Source organism: Ursus arctos, unplaced genomic scaffold, assembly GCF_023065955.2.
Source record: "Ursus arctos isolate Adak ecotype North America unplaced genomic scaffold, UrsArc2.0 scaffold_8, whole genome shotgun sequence".
NCBI lineage: Eukaryota > Metazoa > Chordata > Mammalia > Carnivora > Ursidae > Ursus > Ursus arctos.
In genome coordinates this window covers 67564491-67583413 of record NW_026623100.1, presented here as the reverse complement: position 1 = coordinate 67583413, position 18923 = coordinate 67564491, and the positions used below count along the sequence as shown (strand labels likewise).

The 18923-nt window shown below is 55.7% G+C and overlaps 1 protein-coding gene across 4 annotated transcripts in view; it reads left to right on the top strand.

Moving 5' to 3' along the window:
• The window catches only part of KLHL29 (kelch like family member 29), a 302647-nt gene that overhangs the window by 265743 nt on the left and 17981 nt on the right, over positions 1-18923 (top strand). For all 4 annotated transcript variants that reach the window (XM_026519626.4, XM_044390578.3, XM_026519608.4 and 1 more), the window contains one exon: positions 13481-13619. In XM_026519626.4, coding sequence (XP_026375411.2) covers positions 13481-13619 — 139 coding nt within the window. The remainder of the gene's footprint in view (positions 1-13480; positions 13620-18923) is intronic.

Below are 18923 nucleotides of genomic sequence, written 5' to 3'. Positions count from 1 at the left end.
ATGAGGTACGTGACATGCCAGGGCCGTAGCAGCATGCCACAGGCTCTCAGTGAGAGGTCACCATGCCCTGTTCCTCACCGTCACCATACCGTGTCCTCCCGTGCCTGCTAGAGCGTCTGGACACCTGACTGCCCCTCCTGGCCCGGCCCCCAGGGAGCCCTGGACTCCACCTCTTGCTTCAGTCAGCCCCTAGGAGACTTGAGTGCATCAGGTGGGGCCCAGGGTCCGTTCTGTCCGAGGCACTTGGTTCTTTCTCCTTCCAAATGATTTCCAGATGCCTGGGAAGTGAGTGCTTGGGAGAGGGAGGCCCTATGTTCTGAGCGAGCTGTTCTGAGCAAGCCCCCTGTCCCCACCCACCTCCTTCCCTTCCTCGCCCCAGGCTGGGCGAGAGCCAAGCCCGGGGCTTGCAGGCTTTTCCCCTCCCTGACGGGTGCTGTCTGGGCAAAGAAAATTCTGGAGGCCTGGAAATGCCTCACGTCCTTCCGTGTGGTTGTTCCCCGGGTTCTGTCACTCTGCAGCTTCTCGCTCTTCCTGCTTGATGCTGTCTCTCCACCCGGCCACCTGTCCCACCTGTCCCACTTGGTTCCTGCTTCTCTACCTTTGCTCCTGCCGTCACTCTGGGGGCGGCCCTTTCTCCACAGCTGTTGGCTCAAATCCTACCCATTCAAGACCCAGCTGAGTGCCTCCTATTCCACGACTGCTTCTCCAATCCAGCAACTATCCATTCATTCCCCCCATCACTCACTCACATCTCTACCTGTTCAGGGCCAGACAGTATGCCAAGTACTGGGGTACAGAGACCAGCCGGATCCAGGCTCTGCATTTGAGAGCTTTTCTGAGCAATGATCAAAGTCTATTATGTTCCCCTCCCCGGTGCCTACCAGGGGAATGGGAAGCCCTGTCCCCCGCTGCCGTGCAAACGTACCACATTGACAGATGCTGCTCAGGGTGGATGACACAGGCCTTGCTAACAGGAGACAGGCACAGCCGTACCTTGGCCTGCAGAGGTGAGCAAGGAGGGAAGTGTTGGTTTCAGAGCCTTCCGGGGGCAGATGGGAGCAGAGAGAGCAGCTTCTGCTGGCAGTCAGGGTGGCCCAGCCCACTCCTATCCTGGATCCACCTTTGCTGGAATATATGGGGTCATTCCTGGGGCCTTGGGGAGCCCTTTGGTTTGCAGTGCACACCTTTCCTAGCCCTAGGTGAGTTGTACTGGGGAAAGCCTTCTCCCTACCTGCCCCAGGCCCTGGTTGCAGCCCCCTGGGGTCAGGGCTATAGCTATCCACCCAGACCTGCTCATTTAATTGAGACCCTCACCTCCACTGAGCAAAGGTAATACCCACCCCAAGTGGGAGCCAACGTGGGCCCCCACAGGAGAGTCGTAGATGGCTTCTGTTCCTAAAAGGAGCTGTGGCACCAGATCGACACCATTATTTATCAGCAAGACAGAGCTGGGCAGGAGGGCCACAGCCCACAGGTGGCAGGGACAGCTTTCAGGTCAGGTCCAGCACTGCCCACCCCTGGGCCTGGAGCTGGAGGCTGGAGCTGGGGGGCGGGGGGGTGCTGTCCTTCAGATTCTGTGCCATCACAGAGGACTGCAGACCCAGCTGGTGGCATCTGTGAGCCACCCCGGCCCAAGACGGGTTCCATGGGTCCCAGAGGCTGCGTGAGGCTCTGGGATTTCGGGGAATGAAAGGCGGCATCTTGATCACAACTCTCTCAGTTGAGCTGTCAGTCTAACTGGAGACAGAACTCCCAGGCAAGCTTCGCAGACCTCAGTGGGAGGGATTAGCAGGGAAGAGGCCTGAGTGGGCAAACAGGAGACAGGAAGGGGGGCATGTCAGAAGAGGCCACCTGTTGACCCTTCCAGGGACCTCCTGGGACCAAGCCTAGGGTGCCTCCTCCACGAGCTGGTGGGTGCCAAGGACCCTGCCAGCCAGTATGACAGGGAGACCAGCCGCGGGCCAGAGGCTGGCTCCTCCCTGGTGGCCCTAGTTTCTCCGCAGGTGTGACACCTGGCTGGCTTTAAGGCAGCCCTGACCCTCTGACTGTGCTGGGCCCTGAGGCTGACACCTGGTCACCTGGAAGACAAATGGCACTTTCTTCTTTTTTGGTAATTTTCCTAAAATGATCATGGCGATTGCTTGCATGATCATTCAAGACCATTAGCAATATGAAAAACTGAAATGATCCCAGGCTTTCGCCTCCCCTGAAAGGACAAGAGGCGAGGTGCTGCCCCAGACCTGACCCTGGCCAGGCCCGGCAGGAGGGGTGGACTCAGATGGAGACTCAGGGGCAAGCAGCCATAGAGCGACACTCCTTCCCAGACACCCCAGAAGACACAAGTGGGGTCCCCATCCCCTACAAACACACGCACAGGGGGGCACGCTCTCCACCCCTGCATCCTTACCCCAGGGCCTCTCTGGCCATGAATTCTCCTCTCCTGTGATGTGATTCGAAGTGTTCAGAGTTGCCATTAGCCCCTGGCATCTGGGCTTTCCGTTTCATTTCCCTCTTCACCTGGTAACTGAACTGATCGTGCTCCCAGCTCTGGTTCACTAATTCTTGCAAATCCTTTAAAACTATTGATTTATTTGCTGGGACTGTGCTCTCAGGATTCTTGGGAAACACTGGCTTTTGCTAAAGCAGGTCGGGGAGGGCCATGTTTCCCCCACTTCTTGTATATCTCTCCTGCCTGTGCCCCATCTTCTCCTCCCCAGCACCTCCCGCCACCACCTCACTGTGCCATCCATCTTCCTGGGACAGGTGGCTGACTTTACCAAAGCCCTCGCTGGCTGGACCTTTAGGGCTTAAGACTTCAGGATGCTTGCAACAAAGCAAGGTTCTATGGAACATCGCACATGAGAATTGAAGCTTTGAGGTTGTGTCTGGCTGTTGGGATTTTCGCTCTTTATTTGAGATATCATTTACTTCTCTGGGTTCTTGTTGCTCTTCTATTTTCCTGGGTCTGGGGTGATGGGTGAAGAAGCTTTGGGGTCCTCGGCCTCTTCCCCAGCCAGCGCCTTTGCTACCCACACAGACTGCTGTCTCACCTAGGCTTCTTAGGATCCAGGTGGAAGGCAGGTCAGCCAGAGCTTCTGGATGGAAAGAGGACAGGGTGGTCGTTATGGCCAGTTGAGGGTGAAGAGCCCAGGCCCTCTGGGAATCCAGGGCAGTGAGGGAGGGAAGCAGGGCTCTCTGTGGGCCTCCCCTGCCCCCCCTCTGCCCACTGGCCAGGAAAGGAGGGTAGCAAGCACTCTTCACTTTGACCCCGATGAAGAAAGCAGAGTTCCTGATGACGAATTTTCAGGCTCGTCACCTAGATCCCCATCCTCTCCACCTGGGGGCTGGGCTGGGTTGCAGGGTGTGGTGGCGACTGTCAGTCCCCCAGCTGCCTTCACTGAGCTCTGTCTTCCGGTCAAAGACGTCTAGAGTTTATATCTAGCTGGGGGCACATCCAGTACTGCTCCACTCAGCACACATCTTTATTCAGTTCTCTGGCAGGGGCCAGCTACAGATTCTCGTGTGTATTTGGAAATCTGACGTCCTGCCCCGAAAATAGTGAGTGGTAAAATAGAAAGCTATAAAGTGGTAACAGCCAAGGATAGACCACAGGCTGGTGGCTGCTCGTCGTAGCAAGGCCTCTGTACTCACAGCCTACGATGCAAAGCGTGGGGACCCATCAGTTTGAGGGGCACATGCATGACGCGGAAGCAAAGAGAGGCAGCAACCAGCACCTGGCTCCTGAATGCCATGCCCCGGGCCCTGCAGGGAGGTAGCCTGCCCTGGGGGGCTGAAGACGGGAACAACACTCAGAAAATCGTTCCCTCGGCCCCAGCCCTGCACGGACTCTAAAAGACCTGGGGGTTCTGCAGTGGAAGGGCTCCTTCCACTGTTTTCCAGGCTAAGGGCCAGGCCTCATCCTCATGGCCCACCCCCCAGCAGCAGCAGCCCCTCGTGGCAGGGTCTGTCTTTCTCCAGACATTTGCCCTCCATCCATCCCATCCCTGTATACCCCAGGTGACCAGGGTGACTTTTCTCAATTTTCCTTCCAGACCCACAATCAACATTTCCTAACACAAACCCGTCACGGGGACCTTTGCAGGCTCTCCAGCCTCAGTGCCACCCGCCCACCCCCACTCCAGCCCTACTCAACTGCCCACTGCTCATGCAGGCAGTGTGCTGATGTGCAATTTGGGCCTTTGCATAGGCCAACTGCTAACAAAAGTTAGCACCGTTAACAAGTCCCACTCACCTCCCAAGACCCAGCCAGGTCCCGCATCCCTGTGGGCCTTCCCTCCTCCACTTGCCCCCTGTGCTCCCCCAGTGCTCCCCCCCAGTGCCCCAGGCGGGTTCTGCTACAAGGGGTGTTTATCATAAGCCTGCATGTGACACAGTATAACACATGCAGGGTCATGTGACGCCAACCAAAGACTACAGCTCTGACAGTTCAACAGAACAGGAATTTATTTGAGGCTGGGGATTGATCCATCACAGAGCCAGTACCCACTGGCACCGTCACCCCACCCCCGCCCCCAGGGTTGCTCAAGCACCACTGAGCGGTCAGCTCCCCCAGTTCACCACAACCGCTGTAGTCATCGCCGGCTCTGCTCTCCACCCCAGGACGTCCTCAGACCAGCTGAGCCCAGGTCTCGTGGCTACGGGCCAGCTGCCAGGAAGTTGCCTCCGCCAGACTCACTCCACAGGCCCAGTTCCCTGCCCATCTTGGAGTTCTCCCCAATAGAATGGGGTTCCAGGGCCAAACAACCCAGCTGACCTTTGTCCGCTGCAGCATCTACCTCCCCCATCAGACTGTGAGCCCCTTGAGGACGGAAACTGGTTTTGTATTCATAGTCCAGGTCCTGACACATAGTAGGTCCTCCGTAAATGTGTATTTGACTATGAACTAGTAAATTAAGAAGAACACCCCTTGTTATGTGCATTTGATTCTCCACCCATGACACCCCCTGCACTTCTGGGTCATCCCACCCCAACCCTCCCTCCCCAGGCCCCTCGTCCCTCCCTTCTCAAAAGGCCTTGAGCACCACCACTGACCATTGATATAGCACTTGTGTCCCCACTGAGCTATACTTTCCCCTGGGACGGGGACTGTCTTGCTCATCATCTATGCCCCTCCCCCCTGCAGCCCCCACCCCGATCCCAGCTCTGGGCCCAGTGCCCTGTACCGGGTAAATTCGGAGGAGGGGCATCAGAATGGGTTGGAATAGCAGAAAGGAAGTGCCCAATGGTGGGGAAAGGCCAGGGGTGGGGCAGTGTGGGGGCGTAGGGGTGAGGGCACTGATGGTTGATTCTGAGCAGACATTTTGAGTGTAAGAGACAAACCTGACCCTCTCACCCTATCTCATAAAATTCACCAATGGCCCCCACTCTCCTTGGGTTAAAGACTACAGTGGGTTTGTTTCTTTCACAATCGAATATGGGCCTGCCTCTGACACCACCCACACACATACACACTCGTACATGTACAGACATGCTCATACACAGCCACATGTTCACACACACCATATGGTCATGCACACATGCTTACACACACACACGCATACGGTTCACACCTGGCCCCTCCAGCCCACCTGGTGAGCTGCTACACATCTTTCCAGTGTTTTCTTCACTGTCACCCGCCACACACACACAAGCCTCCACCAAGCCAGCCAGCGGCCCCTCCTCTGAGCCTCCTCTACCCAGTGCTTGCCCCACTAAACTCCCCTCACTTGGCACCACAGTCATTTAGTGTGTCGCCTGTTAAACCGTAAGCTCCCCAGTCTGCAAACGGATCCCCAGCCCACCCTCATGCCCAGCCCAGCTGTTTAATGAGGAACAAGTGGGTCAGACAGACGCAAGGCATTTGGAGCTCCCAGAGTCTGCCTCGCAAAGGGGATGCCCATGCCTTGGCCTTACTCAGCTGCCGACTTAGTACCCCAACCTCTCTAGAGCCCTCCCCACTTTCCACCCTGGCCCTGGGGTGCTTAGAGCTCCCCAAGGTGCTGAACTTAGTTCTCTCACGTGGCCCAACTATCTGCCCTGGCCTCTGGACTCTCTAGTCCCTCCAGCCGAGAACCACCGCCCACCTTCCACAAATCTACCCCCCAGTGGAAAAGAAGCAGTGTCTCTAAATATGCTAGAGACAGAACATAGCTTCACAGAGGCAGAGGGGGAGGGGCGAGCTCCCCATCCCCACCCCAGACAATAGAATCAGTTCTTTCCCTGGGGACAGAGTCTCATCCTCCCCTGGTCCTGAGGACCAAGGCCCCACAGAGCCCCCACCTCCCTGGTGCAAGTTCTAGGTGGTGGGGCGGCCTCCTGCCTCACAGCGGGACTGTCCGGTCACCTTCCCTCCAAACCCCTGACCTCCTAGCTGCTTCCAGAGCATCTGCTGTGGCCTCCCTGGCACTTGCAGACCCCATCTTCAGGCTGGTCCCCACAGAGCTCTCCAGTGTCCTGACTTGACTTGCCAGGATGCCTAATTCACTGCATATCCCCCCACCCTGGCTCCGACATGTCAGCCAGGAGTCCCAGCTCCTGCAGAGCTGTCTGCACACTGCCAGCTCTCCTAAGCCCCAGACTTGCCGCCAGGTCTCCTAGCCCTGACCTCCATGATATTTTCATCTGCTCATGTTCAGAGTGTGGCAGTCACCCCTCAGCCTTCATCCTCAAAGCAGGGGAAGGAGCTGGGTGGAGGCGACCTTTCTGGGGGCAGGAAGGACTAACAGCTGCCAGTGTCCACCTAGCCAGGGCCCTTCCCTCCGACTGCAGTTTCGGGGTTGGCCCGCTGGCCTTCCCTGCCCAGCCAACAGTCTGCCCCTACCTCTGCAGTTTTATGAGGATTTTTTTTTTTTTTAATTTTAAGGAGAAAAATTTTCATGACTTTTTTATCATCTTAGAGGGTCTCAGAATGTTCCCACTGGAAGGTAACCCTCAGTTCTGCCCAGCAAATGCATACCAAGCATACCCTAGTGTGTAGTCCTGAGGCAGGGGCTGTAGGGACAGAAAGGCCCTTCAATGCCAAATTTCACTGCCTGAGAAATAGGTCTTGTCACCCAGCATTGAACAACTTGGAAAACGCAGGCTGGTGAGAGGTGGTGACTGTCCTTAGGGCTTTTTTCCCTTTCAGATAAATGGTAGGAATTTCCGTTTGGACAACAGGACAACCAGAAGGTCTCCTCACTAAAACTCTAAGTCAGGCAAGAAGTCTGAGCCTTTCACGCTTCCCTTCTCTAGAAGGACACGTGTCCAGGGAGGGCTTGCCTGTTTGAGGCTGTCAGGCCCTTGGGTGGGGGCTGGTATGACTTCCCAGTAGAGGACCTCCCCTCCCAACTCAGGCTGGGCATGCGGTCTGCAGGTAGTTTTATTCTGTCTTACCTAGAAGCTAGGGCTCAGCTGGCACTCCAGGTCGATTCTGAGCTGTTCTTTGGAAAAGGGGATGTGTCTATCTGATCAGTCAGGGAGGAGGGGAGGAGGAAGGGCAGCATTCAGCGTGGGAGCCTGTCCCTGACCGTCTGTGGCCTGACTACAGCAGCAGCAGCCGCAGGAAGCTCTGTTTGTGGAAAGTCACCATTTGTCCCCACAGTGTCTGCACACGCCAGCCTCCTCCACTCCTGGATGAATTATCCTCTGGGTATGCATGACACAGTCTTTGCTGGGCGTTCTCAGTATATTTCACAACTGCTCTGAGTTTATAATTTTTTCAAGTCCTTTATCATATATGTGTCATAAATACCATCGGAATCAGGAGCATTTATCACCTAGCTGGGTTCTTTCTTAAGCTCTGAAAAAAATTATTCGGCTGTACAACCTTTCTCGGGGCTCTGATTTAATGGACTTCTCTGCTGCAAAGCCACTGAAATGCGTTGCCTTTTAATATTTGACATCTCTTCCTCTTTATTACCACCTCAGACAGCCCTCCTAGTCCAGCTGGAATGAGCCCATTAGTCTCTGACAAATAACTCGTGTCGTTTGGTGAAAAATATGCCAAAGTTTGGCTGCGACGTCGTCTCCAGGCTTGGTTCTGTTTGTGGCCTCCCTCTTCGCTAAACAAAGCACCCGGGTCCAGGCCGACCCTCCCCAGTGTCCTCTTTCTCTCAGATGCCACTTGCTGCTGGGTCCGCAGAGCCAGGTTACCCTGCCACTTACGATGGGGTTTTGAGATGGCGTATTTAGAGATGTCCATCACAGAGATGTCAAGAATTGGCCTCACGGCAGCACTGTTCACAGTAGCCGGAGGTGGAAGCAACCCGAGGGTCCATGCACAAGTGAGTAGGTAAACAGACTGTGGGGCATCCGCGTAACAGAATTGCATTCAGCTTTAAAAAGGAAGAACTTTCTGACACATGCTCCAACACGGATGAACCTTGAGCATGTTATACTAAGTTAAATAAGCTCGCCACGAGAAGACAAATACTGCATGATTCCACTTGCATGAAGTACCTAGAATGGTCAGATTCATAGAGACAGAAAGTAGAAGGGTCACGGCCAAGAGCTGGGGAGGAGGGGATGGGAAGCTGTTGTTTAATGGGTACAGAGTTTCAGGTTTGCAAGATGAAGTATTCTAGGGATTGAGCACAGAACGCTGTAAATGCGCTTAACACTACTGAACTGTACACTTCAAAATAGTTACGATGCTAAATTTTACCGCAATTAAAAAAAAATTAGCTTCAAACACTACCCATAAAGGAGACCCTGACGGAGGGGAAGTTTCACGAGCACTTGAGCCCTGTCATTTATTTGTACTTTCTGTATCAGTTAGCTCTTGCTGCATAGCACACAACTCTAAGATTTAGTGGCTTAAGACAACCACCACTGATTCAGATTATGATTCTGGTCTGCACTCTGGGCTGGGCTCCGCTGATCTAGGTCAGGCTCAGCCGATATTGGTGGGCGCAGGCCGGTGTGAATGGCTCATCTCTGCTCCACGTGGCCTCTTACCCTCCAGAAGACTCACTCAGGCTTGTTCCTAGGGTGGTAGGGGCAAGGGCCCCAAGAGAGTGAGCAAAAGCAAGCAAATTTTCTTGAGGCTGTGGCTCACCCTCAGTGTCCTTTCAACCACGTTCCGTGGTCAAAGCAAGTCACAAGAGCAGTGAAGATTCAGAGGGTGGGGAAATGAACTCCACGCCTTGATGGGAGGGGAGACAAAGAATTTTTGTCATCTACCACACCAGCTGAATATATGCTAGGCCCTGTGCTAGATGTTGAAGATAGAAATATAAATAAATCACAGTCAAGTGCAGGAGACATACACGTAAATAAGTAATTACGATGCAGAGTGTGCAGTAAAGAAGTAAGCGCGGATGCTGTAGGGGCGTGGAGGAGGGTGAATGGCCAGGGGTGTGGGGGGAGGAGGGGAAAGAAGGCAGAGGCTAGGGACACAGGAACACCTGAACTGGTATTGCAGGACAAAATGGTAATTAGTCAGAAGAAGAAGGAAGGAAGAGTGGGGCAGAGGGCAGCGAGAAGGGTGAAGGTTGGGAGGGGACGTGCCTGGGGTACTGGGAGGCTTCAGCAGGGAGTGGGGGAGACTGGCTCCTCCTGCTCGGCCTTGAAAGGTTTATTTAAGCAGAGATGCTTGATGGCTTAGGGCGGGAAACAGCCAGACGTCCTCAGAGGCTCCTGCCCTGACTCAGGTGAAAGAGGGTGATGGCTCAGACAGAGCCCAGGTGTTCCTGAGGCCAGGCGAGAATGGGCAGCAGAGATTTCTAGGTAGTAAAAGAGGCGGGCTTCGGAGGGGAAGGAGAGGAATCAGAGGGGAGATTCAGTGACCTGGACCTGAGCTTTCAGCCCAGTAGTCTGAGCAGCAGAGAGTTCCCCACTGAGGGGCAAGGCCAAGAGCAAAGGGCAGCCGCTGTGTGGCCAGGCAAGGGTGAGGGGTCCTGCAGACACAGGTGGGGCTCCCCACCCAAAACCCCCTTCCTCCACAAGCCTGAAGCAGCCAGATTCTGCAGGGGTGCTGGGGTACTGTTGGGGTGCTACCCCGAAGGCCCAGCCTCGGCCAGGCTCTGCCCCGACACCGCAAACTGCCCAAACTGGGCACAGCATGGTGGTTGGAAACCTTCCCCAGGACCCCGCATTCCTCCGAGCCCCTCACACAGTAAGTGGTTGTCCTCAGCCGACACAGGGGCTAGGCAGGAGGGCACCTTGTGCCTGGAGCCGGTGCTGGCTTCCTCCCATGGATCCTGGGTCGTGATGTCCCAAAACGTGGGCTCTCTCCGGCTGGGCGCTCAGCCGGCAGCAATAAGCACATGCCGCCTGATCGATACTTTGAATGCACTTGGGGCCCTGCTGTGAAAAGGAATCCCCTGGTGAGCACTTTCATAAATTGAAAATTTTTTCCGGAACTGAGTAATCCTGCCCAGCTATTAAATCCAGATTTCCGCAAAGTGAGAGTAGAAAGCGCTTGCATTTAGATGGTGACCTGGATCTCCAAGCACCTCCCAGATCCGGCCAGAATTCCCAGGGCAGCAGGCAGCACGGCGGGGCTGGGGCTGCCAGTGTAATATTTGCTAGGACCTTGGTTGGAAGTCAGAGCTTTCAAAAACAATCAGAATGCTTTGGGCCCAGGAGGAGTGGTATTTTGTAACCACTGTGTTTTCCTGGCCCCCCGGGCATGGTTAACTCAGCAGGCATGCGGGGCTGCATCCGTCACTCACTGCAGCGTGACAGCTGACAGCCCCCAGAGCAGGTGCCTCTTGGTGCTTGAAGGGATTAAGCACCTAAAGCTGGGGCAACTTGCCCAGGGTCACATAGCCAATTAGTGGCAAAGCTGGAACGAGAACCAGGATCCAGGTCTTTGGAATTCCAGCCCAGAACTCTTTAACCCCCACATGACTTCACTCAAAAAGCTGACATCACCACCTGGCTCCTGTTTCAGGAACGAATTCAGCTGGTCACTCCTCTTGGAGCTGCTGTGTGAGCTTAGCGAGCAGGTCAGCCTTAACCCAGCCCGACCCTGTGGGCTCTCCGACCTCGCCGTAGCCCCGCCCGAGCCCCGCGCCTAGGCTGCAGGTCCCACTGCTTCGCCTCCTGCCCAGGCCCCCACCACCGCCCCCTGCACCTCTCCCTGACGCGTCCCGTAGGCCTGAACCCCAACCCCAAACTGAACTCACCACCCCCTCCCTTCCTGGCGTCTCTCCAGAAACCTGGTAATGGTTCTCGCACCTGCCGGCCTCCACGTTCCCTCCAGCACTGAGGGCCGCAGTTTCCCAGCCTAAATCCTGTCTTTCTCTGTTCTCGTCACCATTATCACTCAGGCCTTTGTCCCTTCTCACTTAGATCATGGAGCCATCACCACCGACAATGACATCACTCCTGCCACCTGTTGAGGCCCACGGCTAACAGTTTACCATGGGCTAGCTCATTTAACTTCAAAAAAGGAGAAACTGAGGCTTCAGGGACACTTTCCCAAGGTCACACAGCTGACAGGAGGCAGAGTTGAGGTTCTCCCCCAGGCCTGGCTCTGACGCCCTGTGCTCCCCCACCTCCCACCTGGCCTCCAGCCTCCAGCCTCCACCGTTCCTCCCTGTCCCACCTCTAATGGGGTGGCCAGAGTGATTTGTCTGGCACCCAGGTCCAAGCCTGTCACTTCCCTGAACAGAATCTCTGGTTCCCTGGTGCCCACAAGACAGCTGGAGCCCCCTTGCAAGGCTCTCGCGGTCTGACCCCGTCTGCCACCCCATCTCGTCGCTTTGTTCCCTGTCTGCCCCACAGGTGCCCTCCACACCCTCCACCTAGTGCTTCAGGCCCTGCTGGTCTCCTTTTCCAGGTCTGAGCACACCCATGGGGAGCCTTCCGGAGGCCCAGCCAGCGCCCCCCCCCCCCCACGCCCTTGCAGGTGCCCTGCCGCAACTTCAGCTCAGCCGCATGTGGGGCTGGTGGTGTGCTCAGTGAGTCAGCTCTGCCAACACAACTCAGACCCCCTTCTCCCTGTCTGCCTTGGTCTGCAGCAGAACCAGAGCCCAGTATGTCCTCGCAAAGAACGGCCTGCCCGCCCTCCAAGCCCACAAGCCCCTGCCCATCCGATTTTCACCAGGCTCTGTGAATAGAGCGGGAGCCTCCAGCTTCATTTTGCGGGTGCAGAGACAGAGGCTCAGAGAGCACAGGGGCTTGTCTGAGGACATACAGGTGTCAGGGGCAGAGCTGGGCTCAGGAGGGAATCTCGACAGGCAGCCAGTATCAGCCCATGTGGACAGAGGTGACAGGTCAGGCTGGAGCAGGGCATGCTGGAGAGTAATTCCAGAACACCAGCCCAGGTGCCGCATAGACCTGGAGGGCTCAGAGTGATGGTGGGGGGCTCAGTTCTGCAGACCCCCCTCCCCCATTCACCTGCCAAAGGACATAACCCTGCCTGACAACAGTCTAGGTCATTCTGGCCGAAGAATCTGGGCCTCTGATGTCCAGCAACCAGCAACTAGAGGGCCCGGGGGGCAGGCAGGCAAGGCGAGGCTAGTGGGAGCATTGGTCATCGGAAGGCCCTAACTTTCACAAATGAGAGTTTATATCAGCAAATCAGGGTAGCTGTCAGGCTCTCCTCCTTCCCCTTTCCAAGCCTTGAGGTGGGTCTAGGAGACATCCCCAGGTTTAGAGCCCACGGGCGTGGGACACTCTGTGCCGGCCACAGGTGGCCAAGACACCAGGCAAAGGTAGGTGTGCATCGGGGTGGGAAGGCCCCAGGGGCCACTTCCTGGGACCTGCTGGGGCTGCAAGCCAGGCTTTCCCATGCTGAGGCCCCAGCTGAAGGTGGGAGTCCGGAGAGAATGACCCAAGGAAATGGGAGGAGGCACGCCCAGTCCCCGCTTCCCACCAGCCTTCCCCTACAGTGCCGGAACTGTGCAATGGACGGAAGTGCCTGCACGCCCCCATTCCACCCCCTCCTTCCTTGGGACCCCTCTCTAGGAAGCTCACCCCATGCTATGGCTTGAGTGTCTAACATAAGGGACGCTGTTTTTGCAGGTTTTGTGGTTTTTATTCCTTTGAGCCATATCCAGCCCATCTTACATCACAATGCCATGCTTTACTTGGTATCCAACACATCAGCACTCATTGGCATTTGGAGAACTCGTTCTGTAGTTTTACAACAGTTTTGAGTTGTCTGTGATACTGTATTCTCTATGTTTCCAATTGTCAGTATGGGAATCTTTTCCCCCAGCCTTTCGATTTCTGGGTTTGATAATATTTTTTTGTATTGTTTTGGTTTGGGGGGGTTTTTTGGTTTGTTTGTTTGCTTGGTATTTTTTGGTTTTGGGGGGGGTTTGCTTTCGAAAGTTGTTACTCCTTTGGTTCTGTAGCCCCTCCCAGTTGCTGCTTGTTTACGCATTGTTTGTGACTTCTTTTGACTGTCAGTGTTGAGCCAGTCTTGCCAAGAAACAGTATCAAGTATTTTCCTATTTCTCTACTTCTTGAAAGAAAACATTTTATTTAAAAAAAAAAAAAACCTCTTAATGGGAACCTGGCCCTGTCTGTCTTCTCTGTTCTGCAGAAATGTTGAAGGAATTGAACCAGCAGCGCAGAGCGAAAGCGTTTACAGACCTGAAAATTGCTGTGGAAGGCAGAGAGTTTGAAGTCCACCAAAATGTTCTAGCTTCCTGCAGCTTGTATTTCAAGGACCTGATTCAAAGGTTTGCCTTCCTTCCAGCTGTGGTCGGGTCTGTTCCTTTGTAGGACGCTTTTGTGTCGCTTTTCTCCTCCCCTCTCTTGCAGGTTCCTGAAGCGTGACTCCCTGTCACAGAGCCAGTAGCCATCTCTCCTCCCCCCACCCTCCTCCCAAGTGCCCTCTCACACACAGCCTCAGAGCAGCCACGGCCCCCAGCCCACCCCATGCAGCTTTGCTGGCCACCAGGGGCCTCTGCCAGCAGTAGACAACACCCCTGCCCTGCCCCGAGGATCCCGAGTTCTCAGTGGCTCACAAGCCCTCCCTGAGATTAGGAGGACTGTGGACTCCACTTTAAGGGACCCCTGCACACTGTCCCCACTGGTTCAGCACAGGGTCCCAGGCACCACCATCTGCTGTCGATAGTGACCTTAAAGCCAGGAAAGCACATCGACCAGACATTCCCCCGCTGAGGAGCACAAGGCGCCCACGGTGCCGCTTTTCCACAGCTTGAGCCGGGGAGAAGAGACTAGTAGCCAAATCCTCACTCACGCTGCATGCCCTGATACTCGTACACGGAGCCTAAACCGGCGTTGTCTGAGCACAGACCAGGTGTGTCCTAAACACGGTCTCTCTCAGCCTTTGCTCCCTCCCCTCCGCCCTCTGCCCCGGCTATTTCTACCTGAATGAGTTTTAATGGCGCGTGAGCATCCTTTTTTTTTCCATTATGTTGATTTTTATTAATTTGTCTGCTTCATACCCTCGCAAAGCAGTCGGGGCCACCTTCTAGCTCCTTAGCGAGGGAGAGCAGCTGGGGCGGCCCAGGGTAGCGCTCCCGTCTCTCTCACCCGTCAGCAGATTAATGCCGCTGCTCATTTTGCCCTTGCAGCCTCTCCGGGCGGACGCTGAGCCGGACTGGGCTCGGAGTGGGAGGACAGGACCTCTGCTTGCTTCCCAATGCTGTGTTTGCACTTGCCGACTAACCCCAGAGTGACTGTGTTTTGTTTCAGGATGGCACACTGGCTGGCATCTCCTTTCCAATCTGTTGTGTCCTTTCACTTAGAGCTGAGCTGCCCGGCGTGCAAGCCCCATCCAGCCGCGCTGGCCCCAGCCATGCAGGAAGGGGCAGGCTCTTTGTGACTTCCAGTCTCATGGACAGCTTGGGTCTCCCGCCCCCAGTGCTTGGGTTCTCTCTGTCCAAGCACAGGGGACAGGGGCATGAGCTCTGGGGTAAAGGGGCACGTCCAGTGGCTTCTTCAGGCCAAGGGAGGTCTTTGTGCTGCCACTCTTGGCAAATTCGGGTACTGGCAGTGACCAGCATCCTAGGGCCTTGGTCCCTGCTACAGACCAGCTGGAGAGCACAGAGCGGGCAGGATGCAGGGGCAGGTTGGTACTAAGTGATGGCCCAGCCCTGGGCTAGAAAGATGTGGGCAAGAGGAGCACAGGAGCCATTTGACTGTGTTTAGAGACCTGACATGAAAAGCCAAACTCTCCTACACAACAGAGGACACCACTTGGTGGGAACCCAAAGCAGTGAAGGCTTCTTAGGCCAAAAAAGAAGGAGGAAGAACATTCCAGGCAAGAGGTGGGTTGCCTGGAATGTTCTAGAATACAAGGAATGTTCTGGAATGTTCTAGAATACTCCAGACAAGGCATGGGTTGCCTGAAATGAAAAGTTGGGACAGAGACCATCATAAGCAGTGTGAAAGGGAAGATAGCCTTCCCAGAGATGAGTGTGAGCTGGGGTGAGATGGGCGGGCAAGCCCGACCCCTGGGCTAAGGCCCTGGGCTTGGTCTGAGGATGTGGAGGCCATCAGGAGCAGTGAGAAAGGGATGTCCACATGAAGGTGAAAGAACTATAGGATGTGCCTCAGTAGCCCTAACTGGAAATGATGGGCACTGGAGCTAAGAGGCAGTCCCTGGAAGGGAGAGGGCACCTCCCTGGGAGCTGAGAGACCTGGGTTCTACACCCGACTCTGCCACTTATCCTATGACCCCAGGCAAGTCACGTCCTGTCTTGTAGGCCTCAAGTTTTTTCATCTGTAGAACAGGAGGTTGGTTCAAATGACATCCAGGTTTCCTTCCAGTTCCAGCATCCCAGGGTGGCAGTAAGGGGATGGTCACAGCCAGTCCTGCAGAGCTTTCCCATGGGGAAGGCGGGTCCAAGGACCAGTGTCAAGGCAGAGCTGGGGGGTTGAATTGAGCGTCTGGCCTGGCAGGTTTTAGTGGCTGAAGTATGCCCCAGTAGAGATGCCTACGAGGCAGCCAGAGATGATAGATCTGAACGCAGAGAGGTCTGAGGTCTGGGGAGACCCCTGAAGCATATTGGAGGGTCATTCAGGGAGGAGGAAAGGCCGAAGCTGAGCCTAGAGGCACCCCTGTGGTGAAAGGTCAAAATGTTCATTTGCGGCCATTTTAAATTTTACTTCCCTCACCTTAACCTTAGCGTACATCACCATTTCTGCCCATAGCCGCAAACAGATTCCTCCTGTGGGGAGGAAAGCAGACTCTGCAGAAAGGTGATTTCCTTTCTGGGCCACGTAAAATCCTGGAGAAGTTCACTGTCTCAGTGGTCAGGGAGCAGCTGACGTTACCATGTCATTGCGGTCTGCGACCCTGGGGACAGTGTGCCGCAGCCAGGATGGCCCTGCAGGAGAGACAGGGCCCTGCCCGCTGAACCCGAAGCAGGGGCTTCCCTCTCCAGCGCTGCACTAAGGAAACAGAGGGAGGAGGGACAGTCTGTGTCTTGGTCCTTCCTTTCGTGAGGGCCTCAGTGAGCACTGTCGGGGCAGGTGACCCACTATTCTCTGCTGTCCCAGGACCCGCAGACCTGGGGGCTCAGGCTGGACTCCTGCCCACCTCCGTTCTGGGGCTGGTCATGTGCTCACCACTCCAGCCCCGGTGAGAACCCTGTCCCAGCCCCCAGCCACAGCCCAGGTGTGGACACCCTCACCTGGCACCACAGAACAGATGTGGGGAAACCAAGTCATTCGGTCCTTTTCACTCAGCAGACAAGCAGCAGCCCCTCTCACAGGAAACACTGTGATGAGATGGGTCTCTGTCCTGAGGAAGCCCACGGCCTGATGGGGGGAACCGTAAAGAAGTAGGAGCGGGAGAGCAGACTAAACACAGAAAAGGGTTTAGAGGCCCCTAGGGAGAGCGCCTGACTGTGGGAAGTGGGGAGTTCAGGGACGGCAGTGGTGTCAAGGCCCAGCACGTGATTCCGTGTGGCTGCTGGGCCAGGCGCAAGGTGGTGAGGGAGCGAATGAAGCCAGCGCAGGAGGCCGGAGCCGGCCCGCGGGGCTTTGCTTTCAGCCTGGAGGTGTTGTGGTCAGATGTGTTTTTCACAAGGATGACAGTCAGGCCGTGAGCGGGAGAGCCGGGTCTCACAGTGCCCTCTCCTGACCAGCTCAGCTGCCCAGGAGCCCTAGGGCCAGGCAGATGTCCTGCCCAGAGCCCCTGTTCGCCAGGCCCCAGGCTGACCCCCATTCGGTCCACACGCTCTGTCCTCACATGTGTGTGTACCTTTGCTGTGACTGCAACAGCCACATCTCTCGATGGTCTTCCCTTATTTCATTTCAAACTCTTGTCTTTCTCCCCTGATGGGGTCAAGACCCAGCCCACAAGGAGACTTGTAGAAATGTCTAATGTCATCCTGAAAATCCTCCCACTAGCCCTCAGAAGCAGGTACCATTAGTGTCCCCACTTTACAGATGAAGAAATTGAGGCCCAGAGGATTTTAAGTAACTAGTAGGTCTGGGACGGGAATTGAGGTCTGACCCCAAAGCTCATGCTCTTACCATCCGTTTGCTAACCCAGAGAAGAACAAAAAGGTAGTCTTTATTTGTGCATGAAGTCTACACAGAAAGAAAGTGAAACTCAGGGTTGATAGTGTGGACAGATAGGCAAGGAAAAAGGATGCAGAGTGTGTGTGCGTGTGTGCGTGTGTGTGTGTGTGTGTGTGCTTGTGTGTGCGTGTGTGTGTGCACTTGTGCGTGTGTGTGCACTTGTGTGCGCGTGTGTGTGTGCACTTGTGTGTGCGCGCACGTGCACCCTGTGTATCTGTTGGAAACACTCGCAGACTGGCCACTGGATCTGCCCAAGAGAAGACCCAGTCCCCACCTGGAGCCGGTAGCTAGGCTGCGGCCACTTGCCCCCGTACCCAGGAGCGGGCCGTGTCCTCGGGAGTGAGGAGCACGGAGGAGCTCCAGAGGCCATCGGGAGGCACAGAGCTGTGCTGAGACCCCAGCGCTGCCCCACCTGAGTCCCTGTGACAACCGAGGCTGAAAGCACGGCAGCAAGAGGAGCCATGGCTTTGTCCTCGGACGGTGTGAGGGATGGGGCTGTGCCAACCCCACACCTCGCCTGCCTCCAGGCTGGAGGGGGACCCGAGCACGACTGAGGGGGCTGAGCCCGGGGCTTCAAGGAGGAAGGACAATTTGAGCAGACTAGAGCTAGGGGTGTTCTGGGCTTACAGCCTCCCAAGTCCAGAGTCACTTCTCAACCCCGCTGCGCAGGACCTCGGTCTGCCCTGGACTTTTTGGGGAGGCCATGAAGAAGTCCCTTCACTTGTCCCCAGGAGCCAAGGAGCCCTCAGAGATGGCCAGTGCCACGGGAAGTGTTGGCTACCCTCCCTGGCTAGGCGGGCTGCAGGCCCCATCAGAGAGGACAGGTTGTCCTTTAGAGAGAGCAGTGGTGCTGCCCTCCCTGCCCACACTTCTGAACATGGCCCCCAAGCCTGGGTGTGGGAGAAAATGTCACACCCCAGAGAAGAGCTGCCCCCTCATCACACCAAACGGGACAAAGACCCGGCATTCTACCTTCCAGCCGAAACCCTCATCCCACCAAGTCTGTTGGAGCCAATGACACATTTGAACTCTATTCTCTTTTTATAGTGAATGAAAATAGATGGACACATTGATTTGTCCAAGTTGATTTTCACAAGCCCCACGTGTAGGCTGTGGGCTTCTCCCTCCATCAGTCTCTCCTGGGGAAGCGACCGGATCTACCTGATTGAGCGGCACAGATCTTGGTTGTAGGGTTGCCCAACAGACTTCACACAATAGGCAAGCCTTTGCCCTCCTTCCCTATGAAGCTGGGCGTTTAGGGGGGCACTCTGCCCCCCTTTCCTGGTAGAAGACATAAGTGTGGCTGGAAGACTAGATAATAAAAAGAGAGACTCACCTATCTCGAAGGCCAGAAGAGCAAGGTGAGGCAGACCCACCACCGCATCACCACGGGTGGGCCAGGGCTGCCTGACTGTGAAAGTCCTCAGGACCCAGTGAGGCTCGTGCTTGAGCCCTGGGGCTGGCGACATGCCTGAGCTCCTATG